The sequence below is a fragment of the Lissotriton helveticus genome, chromosome 9 (assembly GCF_964261635.1).
Source record: "Lissotriton helveticus chromosome 9, aLisHel1.1, whole genome shotgun sequence".
In the NCBI taxonomy this organism is placed as follows: Eukaryota; Metazoa; Chordata; class Amphibia; order Caudata; family Salamandridae; genus Lissotriton; species Lissotriton helveticus.
The window spans coordinates 338,053,320-338,078,235 of NC_136070.1; the positions used below are offsets into that span (position 1 = coordinate 338,053,320).

The 24,916-nt window shown below is 43.0% G+C and overlaps 1 protein-coding gene across 1 annotated transcript in view; it reads right to left on the bottom strand.

Annotated features, from left to right (window-relative positions):
• The window catches only part of PSMC1 (proteasome 26S subunit, ATPase 1), a 74,433-nt gene that overhangs the window by 15,865 nt on the left and 33,652 nt on the right, over nucleotides 1-24,916 (bottom strand). Inside the window, exons 4-7 of the mRNA XM_078660061.1 lie at nucleotides 3,264-3,388; nucleotides 2,494-2,679; nucleotides 1,878-2,006; nucleotides 709-805 (exon numbers count right to left, since the gene is read on the bottom strand). Coding sequence (XP_078516187.1) covers nucleotides 709-805; nucleotides 1,878-2,006; nucleotides 2,494-2,679; nucleotides 3,264-3,388 — 537 coding nt within the window. The remainder of the gene's footprint in view (nucleotides 1-708; nucleotides 806-1,877; nucleotides 2,007-2,493; nucleotides 2,680-3,263; nucleotides 3,389-24,916) is intronic.

The following is a 24,916-nucleotide window of genomic DNA, read 5'->3' on the forward strand; positions in this document are numbered from 1 at the left end:
TGTCTTAGCTGACACCTCATTCAAACAGTATGATGTACTAGGATTCAAAGGTTAGCATTGCGTTAAAGTCATCTGAACGTTAGCAGTTCAATCATGAACTTTGCCCCGAAAATCTCTTCACAGGCCCTCATCTTCCAATATAATTAAAACAGCCAATGGAACTAGGCTTCAGACTCCTTGAAGTAGACAAAACTGATCATATGGTCTCATATACATCACTGAAACTGCAACCATGCCTACAGAATCATTAAAGTCATGCTTGTGGGCTACCCCTTCACACATGCCAACTGCAGCTAGAGTCTTTCATGCCCGTATGTGTCCTGGCACTAACACTTATATCAACCACACACATTGACATCACCACAAACCACAGCACTGATACGTTTAGCAAAACCCAATTGATTTTCACACCCTTCAAACAACAATTAGATATTTAAGCTAAAACCACACCCTTTGTCTTCTGATAGACTACTATTAGGACTCCAGAACTCCAAAGTACACCAGTCTATACGAAGAACTTTAAGAAATCTTGGTAGGATGGGGTAAGAGCATAATCACTAATTAATGATAAATGAGTGCATTTTGTCAGAATAAAATAATTAGTTTACTTGTGAAACACAAAGGAAATTAAGCTGTTTGTAAATGCACCATAATAATCAAAATAATCCCAGAAAGGTTTTTCGTCGCCTGAGAGGACTGGTCATTTACCTGTGCCTGGAGCACCATACAGAATTACTCCTTTGGGGGGTTTTATGCCCATCTCTTCGTAATACTCTGGATGCGTGAGAGGAAGTTCTACAGATTCCTGCAATGATAAACATAGACCAAATGATACAAAAGTCAGTTTAAAACAGCCCATAAAAATATTAACTGAGCCCTCTACCAGTTCAGTATCCACAGTTGATAATCAATTGAAATTGGTACCAACAGATATTTTATTCCCTTCAAGTGCTAGGAACAGGAGGTCCTAATTGAACAAAAATGTTAACACAACAAGACGTTTTGTGTGTAGAAAGCATATGCACATTATACCCTAAAATGTGCTTTGCAAACATATCTGTACATTCAGTAAAAATGATCAAGGCACTGACTGCGTGGCTATGTTGGGTTCAGCAGAGCAAGAAAGCACAGCTAAAAGCTGTCGTCTGAAGAGGCCGGTTCGACAAGTGCTGCAAAGACTAATATAGAAGAGAGGTATACAAACCTTCTCTACAAGGCTTTACAATGCATGCATTAATTTAGGGCAGCAAATTTCCAGCTCCCGCTGACAAGTATATCCTTCATAAAAATGAGTAGCTCCTCTAGAAAGCCAGAAGCTTAGGAAACAGTACAAAAACACCAGCCTGTCGTCACTACACCTCTAGAGCACCCAGGCGTGCATACAAATATAGGCAGGGTTAATGGAATGATGTGATTCTGCGACTTTTTTTGCATAAATATGGTCAGCCGCATTTGCCACATAATCCATCATCTAGTGCATAAAGTGTGGGTTTGAAGACAAAAAAATGGTTTCTAGCTCAAACGTTTCAAACGTTTCAAAAAATGCAGCAAAAGGTCTTGCCGTGCAGTGACAGGCCTTTTGTAAAGGTTAACTGGTCACCTTTCTGTTGCCTATTGTTAAACTGTTACTAACGAGGTGCAACCTATGGATAGATAGGGTTTAGAAGTGTAATATTGCCTGAAAATGTGCCCCATCATATGCCTTTGCTTGCTGCATAATTTGCATAATTTAGTCAGCCCTGCCGCATAATGTGACCCTCTCCTGCCACATAATTTCAGTGACCCCGATTATAGGGCACACTGGGAAGAAAGTGTAGCAGAATACCAAAGTGTGGAGGAACATGCTTACAGTTTTTATGAAGTGTTAACAGCCATACCTTAATTTCTTGAATCTGATTGTCCAGCCCTCCAATGTCCGCATATGTTTCCTGAGGTGCTTTTTCCACTTTCATCACAGTAACGAGTGGATCAGTGTCATCCATCAGGACTCCTATGACAGCATGAACCTAACCGGCGTGATGAATAATACCAAACTTAAGTTTTGAGGTACATAAAGTCCACATGTTTTAAAAGATTAAACACACCTTGGGGAGGGCACAGGTTGCACAGGAATACTTCTTGAAATAGATTAAGTTTCATTGGACTAAAACTCTTTGCGACACCACAGCATAAAAACTCTTCTGGCAATTATGATACTACCGCCCTCTATACTTTTAAGAAAGATAATTTATGCAGTAATTTGTCAAGGCTAAGTGAAGAAAAGCATTCAGTGCCAGGAACAGGAGTGTTGGACTGATACTTAGCTTTAACACATAGAAAGACTTTTTCAAGCTCCCCACACTGTTTTTTGGTCTCATGTGCAAGCCTAACTAAGTCATACACAAGATGCCATTCAGATATTTTACGGCTGAAAATACACCATTTCTAAAGAATCGCTCTGAAGGGAAGCAACGTAGCATGCACACACATACAGAAATTGCTTGTTGTACATACTTTATGATTGAGTAGAACAGAGCATCCTGGTTCCAGCAAGTCTTTGTCCACAAATGACAAAATACTGACATAATGCTCCGATCCCACAGATGTGGAAACAATCGCATGGTTATCGTCAATAATCTCCTCTAATGTACCAACGGACATCGGGGTGCCCCTGAGATCATCCACCTTTGATCGCTCTTCCTAGGGAAAAAAAATAATTTGGATGCATTTGTGTCAACCATTTGTCAATAATATTTTTGTTTTGACAGAGGACATTTCTTCAATATTCAATGACCACAGATTGAATAAAATATGGGGAAATTGTATTATTTGCTCGTAACAGGTATCACCCTTTATACTGTAAATATGCTACATATACTACATTATAACTTATAATGCAATATTGGCGGAGCATTATCAGTTGTTGTCCAACCTAATAATAGAACTGGATGAACCTATTCTCCTCAGGTGTGTGATTGTCACGAACTAACCAGTTCATAAGGCTGTCTCCAACATAGGTTAAATTCATGACCGCTTAAAGTGAACCATGCACATATATGCTGTGGATTGGGATCCATATCTCACTCTACTTCTAAACAAGCTGATTTCCAGAACCAGGATTCAATAAGCTAACACATAAACCATGAAGAGTGACTCCGAAGACAAATCGAGTAAGCAGACAGGTGTACAGGCAGTGTGGGCAAAAGAAAAAAAAAGCCCTTCCAAATGCCCTTTTCAGTCGAAGCAGTACTTTTTAGACCCATAGATGTGTGCATTTGACCTACCTCTTGTTTTTCCTCTAGGGGTTTCATTTGTTCTTGATTTCGAATAAATTCTTCCTCCATTAGGAGGTAATCTTTGATTCTTTCTAATTTCAACAGTTTTAGTCTGCACTGGGTGTGAGGTGTCACTGGAGAAAAGGAGAAATAAACAGTTATTTATGACAAGCCCACAAAAATGTCCCCAGCGATCTGTCTTTGTTTCTGTGCACATCGTATTTTGAAGAATCTCTTGGCTTTCTGAAAACAACCTTCCAGAACTTCAGTATGCGAGTTTATCCATGCAGTCCAAACTGTCATCCTTTTAAAAAATCTGCACAATGGGTAGGACACCAGAAAAAAGAACATTTCACAAGATAAAGTAGAACAGAATCATGCCAGATCTGCTCAAGTAATAGGGCCTGGCCAACTCTAGTAGTGAGATTTCTCACTTGACTGTTTATGACAATATAATGTTATCCCCAACGGCAGCAACATAAAAGCCTAGAGGTTCAGGTCTTGACTGCTCTTTACCAGAGACGTGAGTAGATGAAAAAGCACTTTATTAGCATCAGGATTCATGGTTTTCTGTTTGCTAGAAAGAACTAAACTCCTTGTAAAAAACACAAAAATAGCAGAACCACTGCACAGGGAAGATGTGCAGGACAGAGAGGAGTAAAAACAAAATTATAATAGAAATATTTGTGGAATATTCTAAATATAAAATCACATTTTTGCTCTAGACAGGCTCCTATGAAATGTTCTTTAATGTGACCGCAACCCTGCTATAACATTTGCTTTAATTAAATGTGCCTCAACATATGCCAGCTGATAAAAAAAGGCTTTTGTCAACTTACAACCCCCCCCCCAACACACACACACACACACACACACACTCACCCTCACCCTCCAACGTGCTATCAAAATACACATTTCCTCAAATATAAGAGGACAAAAAACATCACTGGGTCAGCATCAGAAGTGTTCTGCAAGATTAAACTTGCATTACAATTTCAGGCAGCCATTAATTCTTTACCAGAGGATTCACACCGCTACACTCATATCGGACGTTATTACTTCTCATTCCAGACCATAAAATATTTAGGTATTTCAAGATAAAGAACTCTTATCCATTTCCTTAGGTGTATACAATTCGCACACATTTCCATTCCCGTTTCACATGAGGCATATCTGATCAGGGATTCATATTTTATTTTGTTATTCGGGGTTTTGACAGTATTTTGTATCCCATACTCTACTGCGGGGAATTTCTCAAATTTGATAAAATCACTGGAACCACCACCAAGAATTTTTTAAGAAGCCTTGTAATTTTAGTGAATGGTTGCCACACGCCAGCACCCCACAGTGAAAAGAGTTCCGGCTCCAGATTGTATTGCAGTTTACCACTTTTATGGGCAAATCAATATCTAAGCCACAGTTCAGTATCGGTCCAAGTTTTGGCGTTCACAAATAATTGCTATTACATTAAAAAAAACGCCCCTGCATCATATCAGTTAAAGCTAGTTGGGTGGAAAAAGTCTGCCCATTCTAAAAATTGAGTTGTGTCTCTAAAAAGTTTGGGAAGCACTGCACTAGCCAATACATGTACTGGGTATACTTGTAAGCGCATCAAAACGATTTGTAATACCAGTCTTCACATGCCATTGCGTAACTGACTGAATCCGTGGACTTTATTTATCTATCTATATTAATATCAACAACTGTACTATTGTTTTGTGCTATCCAGAATATTACATGTTTAACTGACAAAAAGAAGCATTAATTCTTGAGATTGCGGCCCACAAATTCACTACTTGGTTTTCCGGACTCTGTAGTTGTGAACACAAAGTCCCAGGCTACACTGGCCCAAGGAGGAGGGGACAAAAATCACCATCACTGCTGCCCGGGCTATAAAGCGCTTTGCGATATACGGCGATGCGGGATGCGCAAGGGCCACACCCAAATTGGCCTATCCTGCGCCTGTCAGCACAAGGCCATCAGGGCCACCTCCTTTGGCTATCCCATCAAGGACTTAATCTTCAACTCAGTTAAGCCCCTACTTGATGTATAGTGGACTACTTCTCACCTTCTGCAGTCACCCTTTGGGTTGATTATTCGGCCTGCAGTGGATTGGACACCAAAGAAAAGGTCGTCTGCAGTGTTTAGACTACAATTTCACTTGTAATTGCAAATCTTATACTGCTGCCTGCTTTAATTTTTTATTTATTTATTTACCAGCTTTGATTTCCTCCTTTGGCCAAGACCTCGGCCTGAGGGTGTAGTGTAGTTCCTATCATCCCAATAGGCTCTGCGCATTGGAATAATACCTACAGCAGTAAAGGCCTAGACCAGACGTTAACTAGGTCTACTACTGTCGATACTAGACTTAAAGTTTTGGGTTTGCCAGCTTAGCTCAGAGTTCACTAGAAACTTTCTCGAATGTTCAGGAAAGAATTAACTCCCCTGATTAGACAAGAAGGGATTTAGTTTCTGACAACCATAGAACATGACAACTTTGCTCTCCCCTAATCAAGAGTATATCTCGAGAGTCGTGTGAACAAAAGGCAAATTATTTTACTCAGTCAGTACGTGCATTCTTAGTCTCATCAGATTGTAGAGAAAAGGAAGAGACGGGCGTGTTCAATAAAAAGGTGTTATTTATTGATCAGTCTCTTTTCTCATACAAGAGAAATGGATCGATATTATTGCAATACTTATAGTTAAGTAAAGTGCATACATTAAAAGCAATAGTATAAAATAATACTGTAAAAACATTGATATGGTTTCTAAGCCATAAGATGTTTTAAAATGAATAAAATATATTACATACACATATACATTTGACTAAACGTACTCAACTGGTGTTTCTAAATACGCCTACCCCGTGTACCTGACCTAAGTCTAATACGTGGGCGGGAATAGAAAGTTACAGTTTAAGTTAAGTTGGTTTTTGCCAAGTGAATAACTAAAGAATTCTCTGTGAGGGGTTATTCAGTTCTGTACCTGGAAGTTAGGATGAATGAGGAATGGTATCTCTCTCTCTGGTCTCGATATTCCAGGCTGCCTGCGAGGGCTGCCCAAAAACGCCGGTGCTGGATTCTCGGCAGGAGAAAGCAGCACGTCTCTCAGCGCGTCAGGAAGGCGGGGCTGCTGCCAGCGGGGTCTGCTCTGCTCTTGGCTTCGGCAAGTATGGCTGCTCCGTCTCGTCACCACGCGTGTGTTTGCATAGGGCAAGATCGGTAATATTTATACCTTTAAGGTGCCGAGATTGACGTAAGGATCAATCAATCAATCAATCAATCAGTGACACTTATAAAGCGCGCTACATACCCGTAGGGTCTCAAGGCGCTGGGGGGGGGGGGGGGGTGCCGCTACTGCTCGAACAGCCAGGTCTTCAGCTTCTTCCTGAAGGAGAGGTGGTCTTGGGTCAGGCGCAGGTCGGTTGGGAGGGAGTTCCAGGTCTTGGCGGCCAAGTAGGAGAAGGACCTTCCTCCTGTAGTCGCTCTTCGGATGCGGGGGACGGCGGCGAGGGCGTGGTTGGCTGATCGGAGGTGGCGTTTGGGAGCGTAGAAGTTGACTCGGCTGTTGAGGTAGCTCGGGCCTTGGTCGTGTAGGGCTTTGTGTGCGTGGGTGAGGAGGCGGAAGGTGATTCTTTTGTTGACGGGGAGCCAGTGAAGGTCTCTCAGATGTCCGGAGATGTGGCTGGTTCGTGGGATGTCGAGGATGAGTCTGGCTGAGGCGTTCTGGATCCGCTGGAGTCTCTTCTGGAGCTTGGCGGTGGTACCGGCGTAGAGGGCGTTGCCGTAGTCCAGTCGGCTGGTGACGAGGGCCTGGGTGACGGTCTTCCTGGTCTCGGTGGGGATCCACCAGAAGATCTTCCGTAGCATGCGTAGGATGTTGAAGCACGCCGAGGAGACGTTGTTGACTTGCCTGGTCATGGAGAGGGAGGAGTCCAGGATGAAGCCCAGGTTGCGTGCATGGTCTGTCGGTTTGGGTGCGGTGCCCAGGGCGGGAGGCCACCAGGAGTCGTCCCAGGCGGAGGGTGAGGAGCCCAGGATGAGGACCTCCGTCTTGTCCGAGTTCAGTTTCAGGCGGCTGGTCGTCATCCACTCGGCTACCTCTTTCATCCCTTCGTGCAGGTTGGCTCTGGCGGCGGCGGGGTCGTTGGTCAGGGAGAGGATCAGCTGGGTGTCGTCGGCGTAGGAGATTATGCTGAGGTTGTGTTTGCGTACGATGGCCGCGAGGGGGCTCATGTAGACGTTGAAGAGGGTGGGGCTCAGAGATGATCCTTGGGGGACGCCGCAGATGACTTCGGAGGCCTCTGACTTGTACGGTGGTAGGCGGACTCTCTGTGTTCTTCCGTCGAGGAAGGAGATGATCCATTCCAGCGCCTTGTCCTGGATTCCGATGTTGCTGAGGCGCCGTACTAGGGTGCGGTGGCAGACCGTGTCGAATGCCGCGGAGAGGTCTAGGAGGATGAGGGCCGCTGTTTCTCCCTTGTCCATCAGGGCTCGGATGTCATCGGTGGCGGCGATGAGGGCGGTCTCGGTGCTGTGGTTGGCTCGGAATCCGGACTGTGAGGGGTCGAGGGATCCGTTCGTCTCGAGGAAGGCGGCCATCTGCTTGTTGACGGTCTTCTCGATGACTTTGGCTGGAAACTGGAGGAGCGAGATGGGGCGGTAATTCTTGAGGTCGGTGGGGTCCGCTGTTGGTTTCTTGAGTAGAGCGCTGAGTTCGGCGTGTTTCCAGCTCTCAGGGAAGATGGTGGTGTCGAAGGATGTGTTGATGATGTCGCGCAGGTGGGGTGCGATGACAGCGTCGGCCTTGTTGAAGACGTGGTGAGGGCAGGGGTCGGTCGGTGATCCGGAGTGGATGGAGTTCATCGTGCGGATGGTGTCTTCGGTGCTGATCGGGGTCCAGGCGTGGAGGGTGGTGGTGGGGGGTGGTTGTTCGGTCATGGTGTGCGTTGGTTGGTTGTCGAAGCTGCTGTGTATGTCCGTGATCTTGTTGTGGAAGTATGAAGCGAGGGAGTTGCAGAGGATGGACATAGATACGTCAATAAGGATGTCATACGACTTGCTCATTAGCACATTCTTTTACTGAAGTTCTCGGTGAAATCAAAACAATGGCCGCAGGGTTTTGCCCAGGTTGTCATAGGTTTGATTTGTTATGAGAACTCCGTATGCCTTATCAGGGGCTGGAGGAATATCGCTTGTCTAATTAGATCGCAAGCGTTATGACCTAATCAGATAACACGTTCCTGTGCCGTAGTGTGACTGCGTCAGATAACGGTATCTGCATCATGGGGGTTTTCTGCCTCATGGGCTGACTGCTAGTTAACTTGTTGGTTTGTTTAACTAGAATAGGGTCAGGAATAGGGGGATCGATTCAGGACCTATAGGAATACATCACACCCACTCCACGCTAACTATGTACATATTTACTAATCTATGCACAGTATAACATAGTACAACATACTATAGAGTATAGTGTATACCTTACCACCCCAAAATACATAAATGCATTTTGAAATTTTTCAAATATACGGAAAAATTGCAGACATATGTATTGTATGCACTCAAGCTGTAGAAAAATGCCAAGTTAATCGCATTTGTATACATTATTGCTTAATTGGTATATGAGAATTACACATGAAATGGCTTCTTAATACAGAAAAAAAGTTCGAGACCATTCCATCACAGAATAAAATATTTGTAAACGTATCAGCGGGCAGCTAATGTCTATAAGCTATCTAAAATTTAGAAACCTTAGTTCTTTAAGAATAGTTCTTACTTTAAGCAGAAGATAGTGTCCCGAAAAATATGCAAAAATATTTGGGGCTGCTGAAAAATTGCTGTCCGTGAACTGGAGGGAAAATTGTTCATGTGACTTTATTTTTAAAGTTGAAGGCCGAATTCAGGGAACGCCGTGTGCGAGCTTGTTCAAAAGTCTCTATTTCTGTTCTGGAGAGAACATCATATCATTCAGGCTTTCGAAAAAACTGTCAACAGCTTCCTGGGAAAGTTCCACTAACTCGGAAATAGGTGTAATCATGCATTCGTGCGCATGATTGTCTCCATTGACATTCTGATTCGCATTGCTGACAGAAGGTCGTACCTGTTCGATGCTGCTTTCATCTGGAACTTCACTACCCATCAATCGTAGTGGTGAAGCTTCCACGAATGCCGTCATCAGGATTGGTAGCCTTTGAGGGCAGCACAAAGCATGAACCTTGATCGGGCTCAACAATGTTTCTGCATCCATCGGCGCATCCGATTGTAGCGTCAGACAGGTGTCTAACACGCATTCTTCTCCGCATAGCAGACACCTTAATACAGGTAAAACACATCTTTGCCACATTGGTCGAAATGATAGAAACCAAGTCATGTTCAGGTCTCTAAGCCGGGAGAGTCCCAGGATTTTTGATATCCGGTCCCGGTATCCAATGGCTAGGATTGTTTCTTCTCTTGTCACCAGAGTTTTGTCTGTGACATGGGTTGCCATAACGAAAAATAAGGACTAAGAATAGGATTCCTGCAATTAGTCCCAGGATCAGGGGAAGTCCGCCAAAAATCGAATGGACGAAATCTGGAAAAATACCCAGTATGGCTTTGAATGGTGTTAATGCCATCGAAAATACTGTCTTAAATACCTTTGAGACCCCATTGGTATCAGAAATATTTAAGATTTCATTCAGGATTTCCGCGAAATGTACGGGGGAATTAGTTGATAATGTATGTATCTCTGCAGTCGTCCTTGCGACTTGTAGATCATACGTTTCTTTTGATGACGAAAGCCTGGTAGGCGTCTGAAGAAGCACTGTTTTCATTCTGCTTAAAGTATCTATTCGAATAGAAGTAATTTTCAAATCGGGCCATGCCCTTGCCTACCTGTCTGGGAAGGAGCTGGGGAACAATGAGCGTCCACAGCACTTGACCTTCGCAGTCGTAGTTCCTAGATAAGGAGTCCCGGGCATAAGACTACAACATTTGCGGTCTACAATAAGAATGTAACTCCCATTATAGAGTCTTTGAAAGAATGGTTCTATTTCTGTTGCAGGTGTGCCTTGCTGGTGACATGAAAGGTTGTATGAATTCCCTTCACAGGCTCCATGCAAACTAATTCCGTTACACAGAAGTGTGCCACTTAGTGACATCGCACAATTGTTGCCACTAAGAAACACTAAAGTTAGGTGTTGCTTAATTTCTGCCAGTGTGGAAGTTTGTAGCCACTGAAGGCATAATTTGCCCACACTGTAGGTGGTTATTATCCCTGGGTGATGTCTTTGAGGATATCTAGGGTCTGGCCTGGTCATTTTGAACCCCTGTGTTTTGTTCAGGAATCTGTCTTGACAGTTATTAGTATCTGTGGGCCAGATCAACCACTGTTTCCAATCAGGATGTGTTCTGTTTTGGTTTAATATATGGTTTACGTCTATCTCTTCATCTGTAGAAGTGTTGCTAAACATTGTTGGCTTTGGAATAGACGGTTTATTTAAATCTTTGATTTTGGCTAGGCCAAGACAGGTGGTTTGTTGAACAGTGTCATTTAAAAATATCATTTGTTCTGGGATCATGCAGGCTCTAAACAAAGCTTCTATACCCTGTACTTGCCATTCTTTTGTACCCCAAACACTTTTCAATTCAACATTTTTGTCCCAATAATCAAAACCAAAAGTATTCATTTTTTCAAAGAATGAGTCTGAATATAACAATTTTGTGTTGGTTATCATGGTCTTGGTCCCTGTTTTGTTTGACAATTTAAAATAAAATGTTTCAGCATTACTTGTGTCAAAACCTGAAAAATATGAATATTTGTCGTAAACGGTTCTTGAGCTCCCTTTTGGAGGTGTTGCACAATGTTCCCATTGATTATAATTTAAAACATTTCTAGGTTGTGCAGATCTATGTAAAAAATGGTTACCATAGTGGTTATAACAGTACATACTATCATAATTTGTAGAACCCTGCAAATAATCATGTTTGGTAAATTTAGCAGACATTACTAAGTCAGACATCATATTATTAATGCTTTCGAAGTCCCAATCATCAGCAAATGAGTTTGGTTTTACAAAGTCACTCAAGGAGATCTTAATTTGGTGTGGATATTTCAGGATCTCGACCGGACCATAAATTTCATAGTCAGTGTTGTCCCATGCTACCCCACCAGGTATCGGATTGGCTGTGAAGTTGGCTGAAGAAAGTTCTCTTTTCTCGACGTGTGAAGATGTGTGTGGTTTGAGGATCAAGTTGATTTTCTGACTTGCTGTGTCCATTTTAGCATATTTTCCCTCAATGAAGCGTCCCAATGTTAGTATCATGATGAGCCAAAGTATGAGGATAAATGCACCAAAACCCACCCAAAATTCAATCCATGGGGAAATCAGATATGTTTCTTTCAGTTGTTTCAAAAGTTCCTTAGCTTTATCTTTAAAGGTTTTTGATGATGGCTGTGTCTTTGATTCACTGAAGCCTTCAGAGGAATCATCGAAGTTTATGAAGTAGCCGGATGCAGTTCTGTCAATTGTTCCAATTGCTTCAGGATTTCTGTTACTTGCATTTTCACTTGTTACTTCATTATATATTGGTGTGTCTCTGCTAAATGTTTTTATTTGGGTTTTCAGAGGTCTTAGTTCTATTGCATTGTTGCATAGTCCATGTTGTTCTTCTGTAGGCGTTTCGAATGTGATGAGCATCTTTGTTAGGACCTCTGTACTGGTAGCAAACCTTGGTGTTCTGCTACTTATTGGGAGTCCACTTGGCCTACTGTTTGTTATCGGCCACATGTTGTGGTTTTACCAGGTCGATGGATACAACTCGGTTCTCCTTTTTACCAGCAAGTGGCGGTAGTACAACTGATCTTGTCCCGTTGACAGACAAGACAGGAACTGCTTTTCTGTAAGAAGGCCCAAATTCCTTCTTTACCGCGATCTTTTCCCTGACTAGATCCCCGACTTTTGGAATCCAGACAGGTCTTGCTGGGACAGGTGGTGGTTCTTCAGTGGTTGTTGGGTGTTGTTTCAACTTTATGTTGCTCAGGTCTTTTCTTGTTTTGTTTAAGTCCTGCAAAATAGCCAAACGGTCTTTGATATCAAAGCTTTTTTCTTTCACCACTGAAGTCTGACTATCAATGTCAGAGATCATCATCCTAGTTCCAAATAATAATTCGTACGCACTGAATCCCTTCAGAGAATTTCTTGGCAAGTTATTGAGACTACGTTGGACACTTATTAGATGTTTGACCCACCCAGCTCCCGAACCTAATACCTTCGCCGTTATAGATTGCTTTATGTCACGGTTTTTTCTTTCAACAATTCCGTTCCCCTCAGGGTGAAATGGACAAGAGTACCGCAATTGCACGCCCATGCTGACCATGGCCTCCTTATAAGCCCGAGAGCTAAAAGCAGGACCGTGGTCTGAATGCAGCATGCCAATTGCGTATGTGCCGATAAAGACTCGCAAATCTTTTATAACAGTTCTGGCGTCAGCCGTTCGCTGGGGCCACATCCATATGAATCTCGTGCATGAATCCACTGCGACCAGGATATATTTATAGTTACCATCCCTTTGTAAGGGACCACAGTGGTCTAGGTAAACACAGGCTAATGGTTTATCCGAGATTAGAAGGGGCGTCTGAGCTGGACGTCTCACAGTTGATACTTTCATTTTTTGACATATCTCGCATTCTAGAACATAGTTCCTTGTTTGTCTTCTCATTTGTGGCCACCAGTATCTCTGTTTTAATAATGATACTGTGGCTGAGACGCCAGCATGGATAGAAGCAAGCCCTTCGTGTGCCGCTATTATTAGTCCTAACCTATGTTCCATGTTTGGAATTGCCCTATCCCCCACTCCAGGGATTCGAGCAAAAGGAACATTGTTTGCATCAGTTATGTATGAGTATTTTACTGGAAAGCCTTTCGGGAGTGTTTCTATCGAATCCTTTTCTGAAGCGCTGACAGCTTGTAATATTTCGCTGTCTATATTTGTTTTTGACCGGGTGATGGCAGCTACGGAAGCCGTTTGCACAGCTGCCTTCGCGGCCTCATCAGCCAATGAATTCCCTGCAACGTGAACGCCATCACGTTGATGACTCAGTGTATGTATCACGTGAGTCTTTGGTAGTTCTTTTTGTAAAAGAACTACTTGTTCCCAGAGCATTTTATGCTTGATTGTGCCACCTTTCGCATCCTTGAAACCATTCTGAAGCCAGATCTGCAAGTATTCATTGTAAGACTGAACGCAATAATACGAATCGCACACTATGAGTGTGGGGAATTCTCGATCGGTATTTTCAAGCGCCATCTTGAACGCCAGTAGTTCAGCTCGCTGAGCTGTACAATCTCCTAAAGATTGTGTTTTAGTGATTGCTGGTTTAAATTTTCCTTCGTGCCAGCGACCTTTAACGATCGCGCACGCAGCACTGTAAGCTTGCTTACCCCCCACTGCGGGTTGTGCTGATCCATCTGTATATGTTATACAGCCGTACTGGTCTAGAGGCAGAATTTCGGTCGGCGGAGGACATTCAAATTCATATTGGAGAAATTCTTGTGTTTTTAAGTAAGGATCAAATTCGTACGCCACGTCTGTTGCAGCAAGAGAATTAGCCCATTGTATCCATCTCGGATGGAGTGCTTTAGCATTTGGAATGCTTGCCTTTGTTACCGCCTCTAGGGCTGGTATTGGTGTCACGATTATTATTCGTTTACCTTGTGCCAGGGCTCGTTCTTTTGCTATAGCTGTCTGTGTTGCCGTAAGAATTTTTTCCGTTGGGCTAAATTTCATTTCAGCCTTAGTGTACAAGTGTGATTTGAATGCAATTGGTACCTTTTCTCCCTCATTAGAGGTCAGGTATGTGAATCCGCATCTCCCTGGGATGACTCGAATCACAAGATTGCGTGTGTTATCACGTGTTTCTAATTTTGTTTTAATTAGCATGTCTGTTTGTAGGGATCTCAAAATTTCTGTGTGTATTTGAGTCCAATTGGATCTTTTAAAATCTGGTTTTATCAGATCATAAAGGGGTTTGACCCTTTCTGCGTAATTTGCAATGTATGTTCTTCCGAAATTTAGGAAGCCTAGAATCGACTGTAGGTTTTTTAGTGTTCTAGGTGCTTGGATTACGGCACATTTCTCTAGGAAATTGTCGGCCAGGCTTCTGCCTTCACTTGATAATTCAGCTAGAAGGATATCATAGCCCTTGGAGAGATTATCCCAAAATAGTCCCCTTATTTTCCTAGTCTTATCCCCCTCTATACGCAATGTTATTTCGTATATTTTGTGAGGTTTGCTAACTCTGGTGTCCGCAGTTTCCACTTGAAGATATTCATTCGTGTCCACTGTCTCCAGATGATTCATAAGGACTTTGCGAGCTATGCTCACTTCTGCTGCGCTGTCTAGCATTGTCTGAGCCCACTCTCCGTTTTTCAGTTGTGTCCTCAGTATTCTCGGTATTGTTAACTACCTTGATACTGGCTACCTTCTTTTTTGGAAATTGTAATTTCTTTTTTAGTTGAGCAGGTTCCTTGTCTTTGGACTTGGTGTGCTCTTCTCTTTGTTCTGATCGTCCTCTTCTTTCCGATTTCTGCGAGGAAGTCTGAAAAGATTGAGAGGGACGTGTATCAATGTCTTGATATCTATCAGGCTTTTTAATATTATCCCTATTTCTAAGGTTATATCTTTTCCCAGAGGGGTCACTCTGAGGTGACCTGTGTCTTTGGTTCGGAGATTTTTCTCTTCGCCTAGGAGACCTTCCTCGGGACTGGAATTTCTTTTCTTTAGGATTGGATTGTTTGTTTCCATCCCAGTTCTTTTTTGGTGATGTAGAATTATTATTAAAAAATATTTTTTCAGGACTTTCAATTAGTTGCGGTTTTACTGGTATTCCACCTAAACTATCTCTACCTAGTTCCTCATAGGATTTTTCTATGATTCTGGCAATTTCAGCTGGTTGGTCTGCTATATCTGTCTCTTTTAACCTCTGGCGGATCGCCACGTTTGCTGCTTCACCTTTTATGTTGGCTAATAATATAGCCGAGACCTGCTTGAAGTCTTTCAGTAATTTCATACCAAGAGTTAAAGCGGGTTCAGGGCCATATTCATCTTGAATTTGTTTTAGCACATCTGGTATTACCGAAATGGATGGAACACCGTGCGTTTTTGTGTAGATGGAAGCAAAGACTGTACCCCAAGTGTCACAGTCCTCAATGTGTGGTGCGATTCCCATTGGAAGGCAGATAGTCAGAATCCTGTGCTTTTCTAGCGGGGTGGTGTCAGGAAACACCGCCTCTATTTGGGTGATTTTTTGCGCTAGCCAGAATGGTATTTGTTCCCGTTTAGCCGGTACTTTACCTAGGCAGGACTGGATGTTCTGTGGTGTAATTTTATTTGTGTTCCCCTGGTGAGGGGTCAGCTGTTGGAGTTTAATCGCTGGCTGAATTGTTGAAGTCCGCATCACATACTGGACTAATTGTCTATGTATTTTTATTAATTGTTTAGCTGTGTTAACAGCTCTGCTGCTGGCATCTCATTGATGTCTGGATGTGGTGTGTATCCGGCTAGGACCGGCCACGTTGCTCCTGGTCTACCTAAAGGACCGAGCCTGGTGATGTGATTATTATGTTTTAGGGCGCCATCAAATAAGAGCAAATGCTCTTGAAATTTGAGTGGTACTTCCACCTCCTCGAAAGGAGTGTACTCATTAGGAGGTTCCTCTATCTTGTAATAGTGGAAGTACTTTGTTACAGCATTTGCTGCTGGAAAATGTATCCATGAATAGTATACCTCTGTCTGCCGATATTCGTGTGCCTCAATTACGAATATGACTGTGCCACCTCTAGGTGTCAGTCCATTTTCTATAAGTTTTAGGGTTATAGATCTCCTTTTGATGACCGGGATGAGTATTATATCCTGGTCTGCTGCCTGCATAGTAGCATCAGCTGCTGCGAGTTCAGTTGCTAATCTAACTGCCTCTCTTTCATCCTCATTGTCTGACATGTTACTGACAGGATGGTTATTTCTTTTGTTTGCAGATCAGGTTTCTTATGGAAACAAAGGTTAGATGCACAATATTTTGGAACTGTTTATCCTTCAACGTTGACTATACCAAGAACCATACATAGGAGTTCCCTCCTGCGAGGTCTGGCGGATATAACTTTTCACCCACTCCAGACGTCTTTGGAGTATTATGGGAAAAGGGGTCTGAGTGAGAAAGCACGACTGAGTTACTCTAAATGTCTTACGTTAGTTTTATCGCCCTTTCCAAACGCGTTGGGCGCCATGTAGTGTAGTTCCTATCATCCCAATAGGCTCTGCGCATTGGAATAATACCTACAGCAGTAAAGGCCTAGACCAGACGTTAACTAGGTCTACTACTGTCGATACTAGACTTAAAGTTTTGGGTTTGCCAGCTTAGCTCAGAGTTCACTAGAAACTTTCTCGAATGTTCAGGAAAGAATTAACTCCCCTGATTAGACAAGAAGGGATTTAGTTTCTGACAACCATAGAACATGACAACTTTGCTCTCCCCTAATCAAGAGTATATCTCGAGAGTCGTGTGAACAAAAGGCAAATTATTTTACTCAGTCAGTACGTGCATTCTTAGTCTCATCAGATTGTAGAGAAAAGGAAGAGACGGGCGTGTTCAATAAAAAGGTGTTATTTATTGATCAGTCTCTTTTCTCATACAAGAGAAATGGATCGATATTATTGCAATACTTATAGTTAAGTAAAGTGCATACATTAAAAGCAATAGTATAAAATAATACTGTAAAAACATTGATATGGTTTCTAAGCCATAAGATGTTTTAAAATGAATCAAATATATTACATACACATATACATTTGACTAAACGTACTCAACTGGTGTTTCTAAATACGCCTACCCCGTGTACCTGACCTAAGTCTAATACGTGGGCGGGAATAGAAAGTTACAGTTTAAGTTAAGTTGATTTTTGCCAAGTGAATAACTAAAGAATTCTCTGTGAGGGGTTATTCAGTTCTGTACCTGGAAGTTAGGATGAATGAGGAATGGTATCTCTCTCTCTGGTCTCGATATTCCAGGCTGCCTGCGAGGGCTGCCCAGAAACGCCGGTGCTGGATTCTCGGCAGGAGAAAGCAGCGCGTCTCTCAGCGCGTCAGGAAGGCGGGGCTGCTGCCAGCGGGGTCTGCTCTGCTCTTGGCTTCGGCAAGTATGGCTGCTCCGTCTCGTCACCACGCGTGTGTTTGCATAGGGCAAGATCGGTAATATTTATACCTTTAAGGTGCCGAGATTGACGTAAGGATGGACATAGATACGTCAATAAGGATGTCATACGACTTGCTCATTAGCACATTCTTTTACTGAAGTTCTCGGTGAAATCAAAACAATGGCCGCAGGGTTTTGCCCAGGTTGTCATAGGTTTGATTTGTTATGAGAACTACGTATGCCTTATCAGGGGCTGGAGGAATATCGCTTGTCTAATTAGATCGCAAGCGTTATGACCTAATCAGATAACACGTTCCTGTGCCGTAGTGTGACTGCGTCAGATAACGGTATCTGCATCATGGGGGTTTTCTGCCTCATGGGCTGACTGCTAGTTAACTTGTTGGTTTGTTTAACTAGAATAGGGTCAGGAATAGGGGGATCGATTCAGGACCTATAGGAATACATCACAAGGGAACCTCTGTTTAGATTTCATAGGGTGATCTGTACTGGCGCCAGGGCCCAATTGCTGGGGCGGGACTTAGACAGCCACCATCCTTGTGTGGAGCTGGCACCTTGATGGCTCACAGGTGCTCTGTTGCATTGCTTATTATATGCGAACAACCTTTTTATTGGCTGCATAATTGTACTTTTATAACCGTGGCCCAATTGGTTTTTGTCATAATGGACAGGAGAAAAGCTACCCGGACTGGCAGCGAAAACTTGAGGCTGTAGAAGCAAGGTCAAGAGGTTGGCAAGTTCGATTCTTTGTTAAAAATCCCAATGTAAACTGTTAAGTCACAGTGAAAAATCTAGAGTGTTCAAGACTCCCCAGTCCAGTGTTTCTCGGGAGGACACTGTGGTCATTACCGAAGCCCAGCATGTTCTGGTCCATGCTCCAGTCCCATTGGATCTAGTCATCTCTTATAAGAACAGTTACTCGGTCCTTACTGAATTTCAACACTGCAGTAGAAGAGATACTGCAGCGATTGCAGATTGAGGTTAAAACGGTGGGCCAACCTGATACAACCTGATACGGGTTCCTGTAAGGTGGTGTTTAATGAGGAGGTAATAGTAACATTCGTAACAACAGTGCGATCTGAAGTGGTTGATTAGAGAGCACAATTAGCAGCCCTATCAGCTGAAGTAGGGAAATTGAGGGAATCGCAGCTATCTGTACCACCTGGGAACAGTAAACCCCATGCTAGTCTCCCCAACCGCAGATATACCACTCTAACTGATGAGAGCAATAGGCACAAATGAGCAATAGATAAGATTCAAGATGGGTTGGGGAGTACGACTTGTCCTAACATAGTCCTTGACTCAATTTCTCAAGTCGGTCCAACAGTTCATAAACAGTGTATAGGGGCAGACTATGCTAAGACAATTGTTCCAACAAAGTCCATTACAGCACACATACTGGCCCTAGGGCACAACCACTAGAGAGGAGTCATTGATACCTGGAAAGGAGTTGGCTTGATGATGGGGCGGAGCACAGAGTAGCACCTACAGATTTTGCTTGTGTCTCCCTGACAAATGTGCCGAAGTTAGCCTTGGGGGCTAGAGAAAACGAACACTCTTAAAAAACAAAAATGCACTTACTTTATTAGACAGCTTTACAAATACTGCTCTTTAATTCACTCGGATATTGTTCAAGGACATAGATTCCATGATTCTTCAACAAACAATTATTATATTGCACTTAAACTTAGGCATCTATACCTGGTGGAGGGTCTAGTTGGTTTAGGTCTACGAAACAATTCTACTCCTGGTTCCTGGATTATTTTTAAATTAAGCACCCAGAGCTTATGCTGTCTTTAACTGCCCGGCCATCACAAGTTCTAGAGAGGAAACAGGGATAGCAATGGTTAATTGACTCAACCTTAGTTCACCCTGTATCACATCAGGCGAGGCAATACGGGAGCTGGGGTCTTGCCCAAAGGCTTAGGTTGGGGGGATTGAGAGGATCTATGCGGCGATTGTGGGGGCGTCTTTAGTTACAGACACAAATCCAGATACCGCTGATTCAAATACTATCCACATCTTGACCTATAACGTGGCAGGCCTGAAATTCAAAATAGGGGACCAGGATTGGGGTAATTTTAATCGATCATTTTGTCATCTATTTCAGGAGTCTTGGTGCTTGGATCCAGTGTACAGGGTGAGCCCTTAAATGGCTGTATCGCCACCCTCCATATAGGCTTCTGATAGGCTAACAACTTGGCTTTGTTCCTCACTGACTGCAGATATAGGGACTCTTGAAATATCCTCTCCCGACATACAGGGCTTTTTCTTCATGAGTAAGCCTGGCCGTACAACAAATATTTACAACATCTATAACCGCTTTGGTGCGTCGGACGGCCACCGGCCATCTGGCGTCACGGTGGGTGTGTGCGGAGGACGTCCGGGGGCCCTCCGCACCGCGCATAAATGTAATTCTCCCACACGGTGGAGGAAATCGGGCCGCAGCAAAGCGGCTAATACAGGGATGAGAGGGGGCTGTGAAACACTTACAATGAAGCAGTTTATATTACACAAGGGAAACTACAACATCCATGATTCCCTAATCGTTGTGGGAGATTTCAACATTACCTTTGGGTCTCTAGACATCTTTTGTAAGACTCCCAGTGAGGCAGAGGACGAAGAATGGGGCATCCCAGCTCTAGAGACGCCCCCAGTGAAGCGACGCACTGACGCCACTTACCAACTGCTTTCGTTTACTTTGTCCTATGGTTTGCAGACCTGTAATGACTGGACCAGAACTGATGCTCAAGGCTACCATACCTATAATTAGCCAGGCAACACTAGCAGGATCGACTATGCCATTGTTTCTTTGGCTCTGTGGAAAGTTGTGATAGACATGAAGGTGGTTGAAAGGGTCGATAGCGACCACAATGACATTCACTGCACACTGGCAAACATATGTAAAGAAGTGGACGTGCCACTGCCCCTCAGCAGTGACATTAGGCCTGAAATAACAGGCGCACACTAAAATGGGTTTTGACCCAGCCTAAGATGTTGGAAGAGATTAATAAAGCCCTTATCACTATAGAAGACTTGGACAGCCTGCCTAATCTTGAGACCAAGAAATCGGAAATCCTCGTTATATACAGCTATCTTTATGCCATCGTGGGGGTCTTTCCACAGAAATCACATAAGACGCCAGTCAACCATTAAATCAAAGAATACAGTTTACCAAAGACCGTGGGGCTGCCAAAAGGGAGCTGCTTTTAGCCTTAACGAGTGGTAGCTACAACCTCATAAGAGCCAAGAGATCTCAATACAAATGAGCCAAGGGCTCTTGGGTCGTAGGGCATCGGATGAATAACTTTGGGACCTCATCTTTGATGATGTAAAATTAAAAGATCTTAAAGCATTCTATAAGCTAGTGGCTAATCAAGGACAGAGTGAGAAAGTCAGCTTGAACAACCACATACAGCCCCAGGTATGGAGGGAGCACTTCTCAGTCTTGTATGATCAAGAAGGGGAAGACCACTCCATCGTTATTGATCCTGAGATTGATCATAAGGATGACCGTTCTGAACTTGGCCGGTCTATAAATCCACCAATAGTGCAATTAGGAGTATTCTTCCAGACAGGTGTTTTCAATATAGCTCAGATCTTCTTCCTTAAGACTGCAAATAGAATGCATAATCTGCAAGTATCTAAAGAAGACTGTAGATGGAAGGCAGAACTGTTGCTGTATAGTCCCAAATGAAGAGCATGTGTCTACGTCGAATAGCTGACCTAGAATCCAGAAGTTAACCCTGCCACAGGCCTCCCAAAAGCCATCATGAACACACTGAGGAAAATTGGGATTGTAGCCAAGATAAATGAGCTGATTAAACAGTGTGGTGCCAGAAAGCATTGGCTTGAAAGAGTTCCAAATATGATGAAAAACCTTTAGCATCTTAAAGCGAATTCACTTAAAGTACAGAGCCCACGATCCCCACCCCGGGGGATATTGCACAGCCCCCAGCCCAATACCAACTAAAGTCGTGAAAAAAATGATGACAAATAATAAAACCTAAGAATTAGTAGTGAGACCCCACCACCTTCCTTAGGCGGTCATAAAAAGGTCAATTTTTAAGTGCAAAAAAAAAAAAAAAAAATAGAATAGAACTCTAATGGTATCTGGTCAGGACTGGAAGCCTTCCAGCTTGAAATTGTGAGTAATTTGGACCGCCGGATAGTAGTCATCTTATGGTCAATGGCCAATAAATCGTAAAAATCTCTTTGGTGGAAGCAGAACAGTCCTTACTATAGAGGTCCTGATAGAACTGATGAAAGACCTCAGCTGGATCAGCAGTGAGACCCTTGTCTGGATCTGATAAGAACAGCTCCTTTGAAGAGAAACATAGGGTTGGTCTATATGGCCATTTATCTGTCATCCCATGCAACGTGGCATATCTGTTCCGGCAGAGGACAAGTAAGTGAAGCGTTTTGCTCAATACTATAGTAACGGCCGCAGACCTCTGGCGCAGCAGTGTGCGGTTCCGTTCAGCCGTGAATGTATCACGTATTAAGGTACATCGTTTGAAATGTATCAGCGATTGATATTATACCCTACCGTGTCTTTTTGTTAGGAGATATGACTGGAGGAACGCTGTTTCCGCTGTGGTTCAGTAGGAGCCACTGCAGTTCATATTTTTGCATCTTGTTCTGAGCTGCGTTTGTACTGTGAATTGGTCTTCGGCAAGCTCAATGCTATCTCAAACCTAGAGGTCATGGCCGACCCGAAGCTGATTAGGTTGGGACATTCACCAATAATTCCCCTCTACCTATCAGGCTTATATGTTTTGTTCTATCTCACTAGCAAGACTGGTTCTAGCACGATTCTGGCTTTCTAGTGAGTCTCCTGATCAATGGATCTGGTGGCAGAAATTCCTGAACATAAGTAGACTGGAGATGGTTCTAATGGAGAACCATCCTCGGAGGAGAAAGCTGGGTCGGACATGGGACCCTGTCCCGGGCTGGTTGGCTGAGGTGGCTTCTCTACAGGTCTTGCCATCCTCGTCATATTTTCTTTTTAAGTTACTCTCCTCCACCTATCCATTGCTATTTATTATATTGGTCTTTCCTTCTCTCCTCTTTTTTTTCAACCTTAGGAAAAATGTATTATTCTGCTTAGCTAATTGTTTTTGCTTTCTCACTAATTAAGCTCTTGTTTTATTGCCGGAAAAGCAATGTATTTGGTCCCCTTACTTCTGCGGTCAGTTGTTTTCTTGAATAGTTTGAAATCAATAAAAAAAATCATTAAAAAAAGGAGCATTCTCTGAGCTACAGCTGCTGTCCTGGATGGGATCCAAGAGAACCTTTTAAATGGCGATATTCAAAAGCGGGCAGTATTTTTCAAAACGGTTGTAAATGCAGTAATTGAGGCTGGCAAGATTCCCACATCTTGGAAAGCTGCAGAGATTGTATCCATCCACCCACAAAAACTCAAAGGATTTACCTTTAAACTGTAGGCCCATAAGCCTCAGACATTTCCTAAAAAATATTATGTAGACAGTTATTGAGTTCACTTTAAACATGGACTGAAGATGGTAATGCACTATCACCCTTGCAGGCAGGGTTTAGGAAACAAGTAAGCACCATTGATCACGTTTGGATTCAGGTCCATCTACTGGGAAACAGTGAATATACAGAAAGCCCACTTGTATGTAGATTTTGTGGATTTAAAAAACACCTTTTAGCCTCTCGAGACAAGCTGTGGAAGATGCCTAAAAATAAGGGGAGGCCATACCACTGCTTGACACACTAATTCAGCTACACATTGGCACTTAGGTCCAAGTAAGATGTTGCAAGCTCACTGAGTGAATTAAGGTTAAGAGAGGGGTGCACCAGGGATGTACCAGGGGTATGTGCTTATTCCCACACTCTTTACCCTGTATTTGAAAGATGTGGTGGATGCAATGGAGCAAGGATTTCAGGGTTCCTATTCTTTTATTTGCAGATGATACCCAGTTGGTGTACAGACTCCAGCGGGCATTCAGCTTCTCTTGGACCGGTATGCCAACTTTTGTAAAAATCAGGGATTGTACATACATTTGAGCAATACCATGTTATGGCCATTAACCTTCATAATGCCTTTCAAGGGTCCATTATTCTGAGTGCAGGCACCATCAATAGGTTGTCTGATTTTTGATTACTTGGGCTCACTTCCACCATGTCCTGGCTTTCTCAAATTAGTAAAGGTGGCCTTAGTTTGTGCCACTTCGCCTCACGGATCCTAAGGTATTACAATTCCTCTATAACGAGGCAGCTATCTCCTACACCTAACATCTACTACGCAAAGGCAGTAGGAAGTGTCCTATATGGAGCCGAAATGCGGTGATATATAGGGCTATCCTCTTTGTCCGCTGTCGAGAATAATTTTCTAAGAACATTATTTAATCTACCCAAGAGTACCTCAACACTCCCTTTACTGTGGGATACTGGCAAAAAGTATATTGTGAGCAAGGCAAAACTTAGACCTATAACATGCTGGCAGAGTTTGAGGTCAAAACTGGCCCTGGAAGACTATTATAGAGCCTTTAAGAAGATAGTTAAGCTGGATAAGGGCGACAAGATTAAATGGCTAAACAACCTCAGGGCATCAAAGACAAAATTGGGCTTAGACAATTATTGGGGCAATGAGCCCCACATGAAACCCCTAGTCAAGGCCTGTGTGAGGAACTGTAATGGTCCCATGAATGGGGCTCAGAAGTCAGAGGCAAGAATCTAGAAACCCTCTCTGTTGAGTACATGGATTTTAAGAATCAGTGTACGTTTGAAGACTTCCTTGATTACATAACGATCCCCCCTAGCAAGGAAACTTTATATTAAGCCCTGGTTTGGAATTCTTCTTGTTAAGTCTTTTTGTAATAAGTTGAAGGTTTCCCATTATACAGTATTTTATGCCCTGCCTGACTACGAGCAGGCCTATGTTCACCCAAGGAAACAGTGTTTAGTCCCAGTTTGTAGGCAACTTGGCACCAGACAGTGCACTTAGATTGCTGCATGTTTAAACTGTGGAGAAGATTGTGGGTGTGGTTGCCAAGTTCCGCAATGGAGTTTATTACGGCAAACACCATGAACAAACTGTAAGAAGTTATTATATGACAGTAAAGAGAATTTTTAAGGCTTTGTCCATCACAGGGCTTTTTCTTGCACATAAATGAAATTCCCCTTTAGACACCATATCGTACTTGCACTTTAAACCTTTCCCTTTATAGTTATAAATGGGCTGCTTATATGGTTTGTATAAACATCAAATGTACTTTTTTTAAGCATCAGAGTACTTCGTACTCCCTTTTTCCTCGGTTGTAATGATGATAATCCTTTTAAAGATGGTTTATGAATTTTATACTCTGAGGAAGACGTACTATGATCATCAAGATTTAGTCCTAGATATGGATATGCTTATCAACGCCATGACCAAGGGCAATTACTAGTGTGATTATCAAGGACCACCTGAACAGTAAATCGTTCAATTCCTAGGACAGGGAAAACTGAAT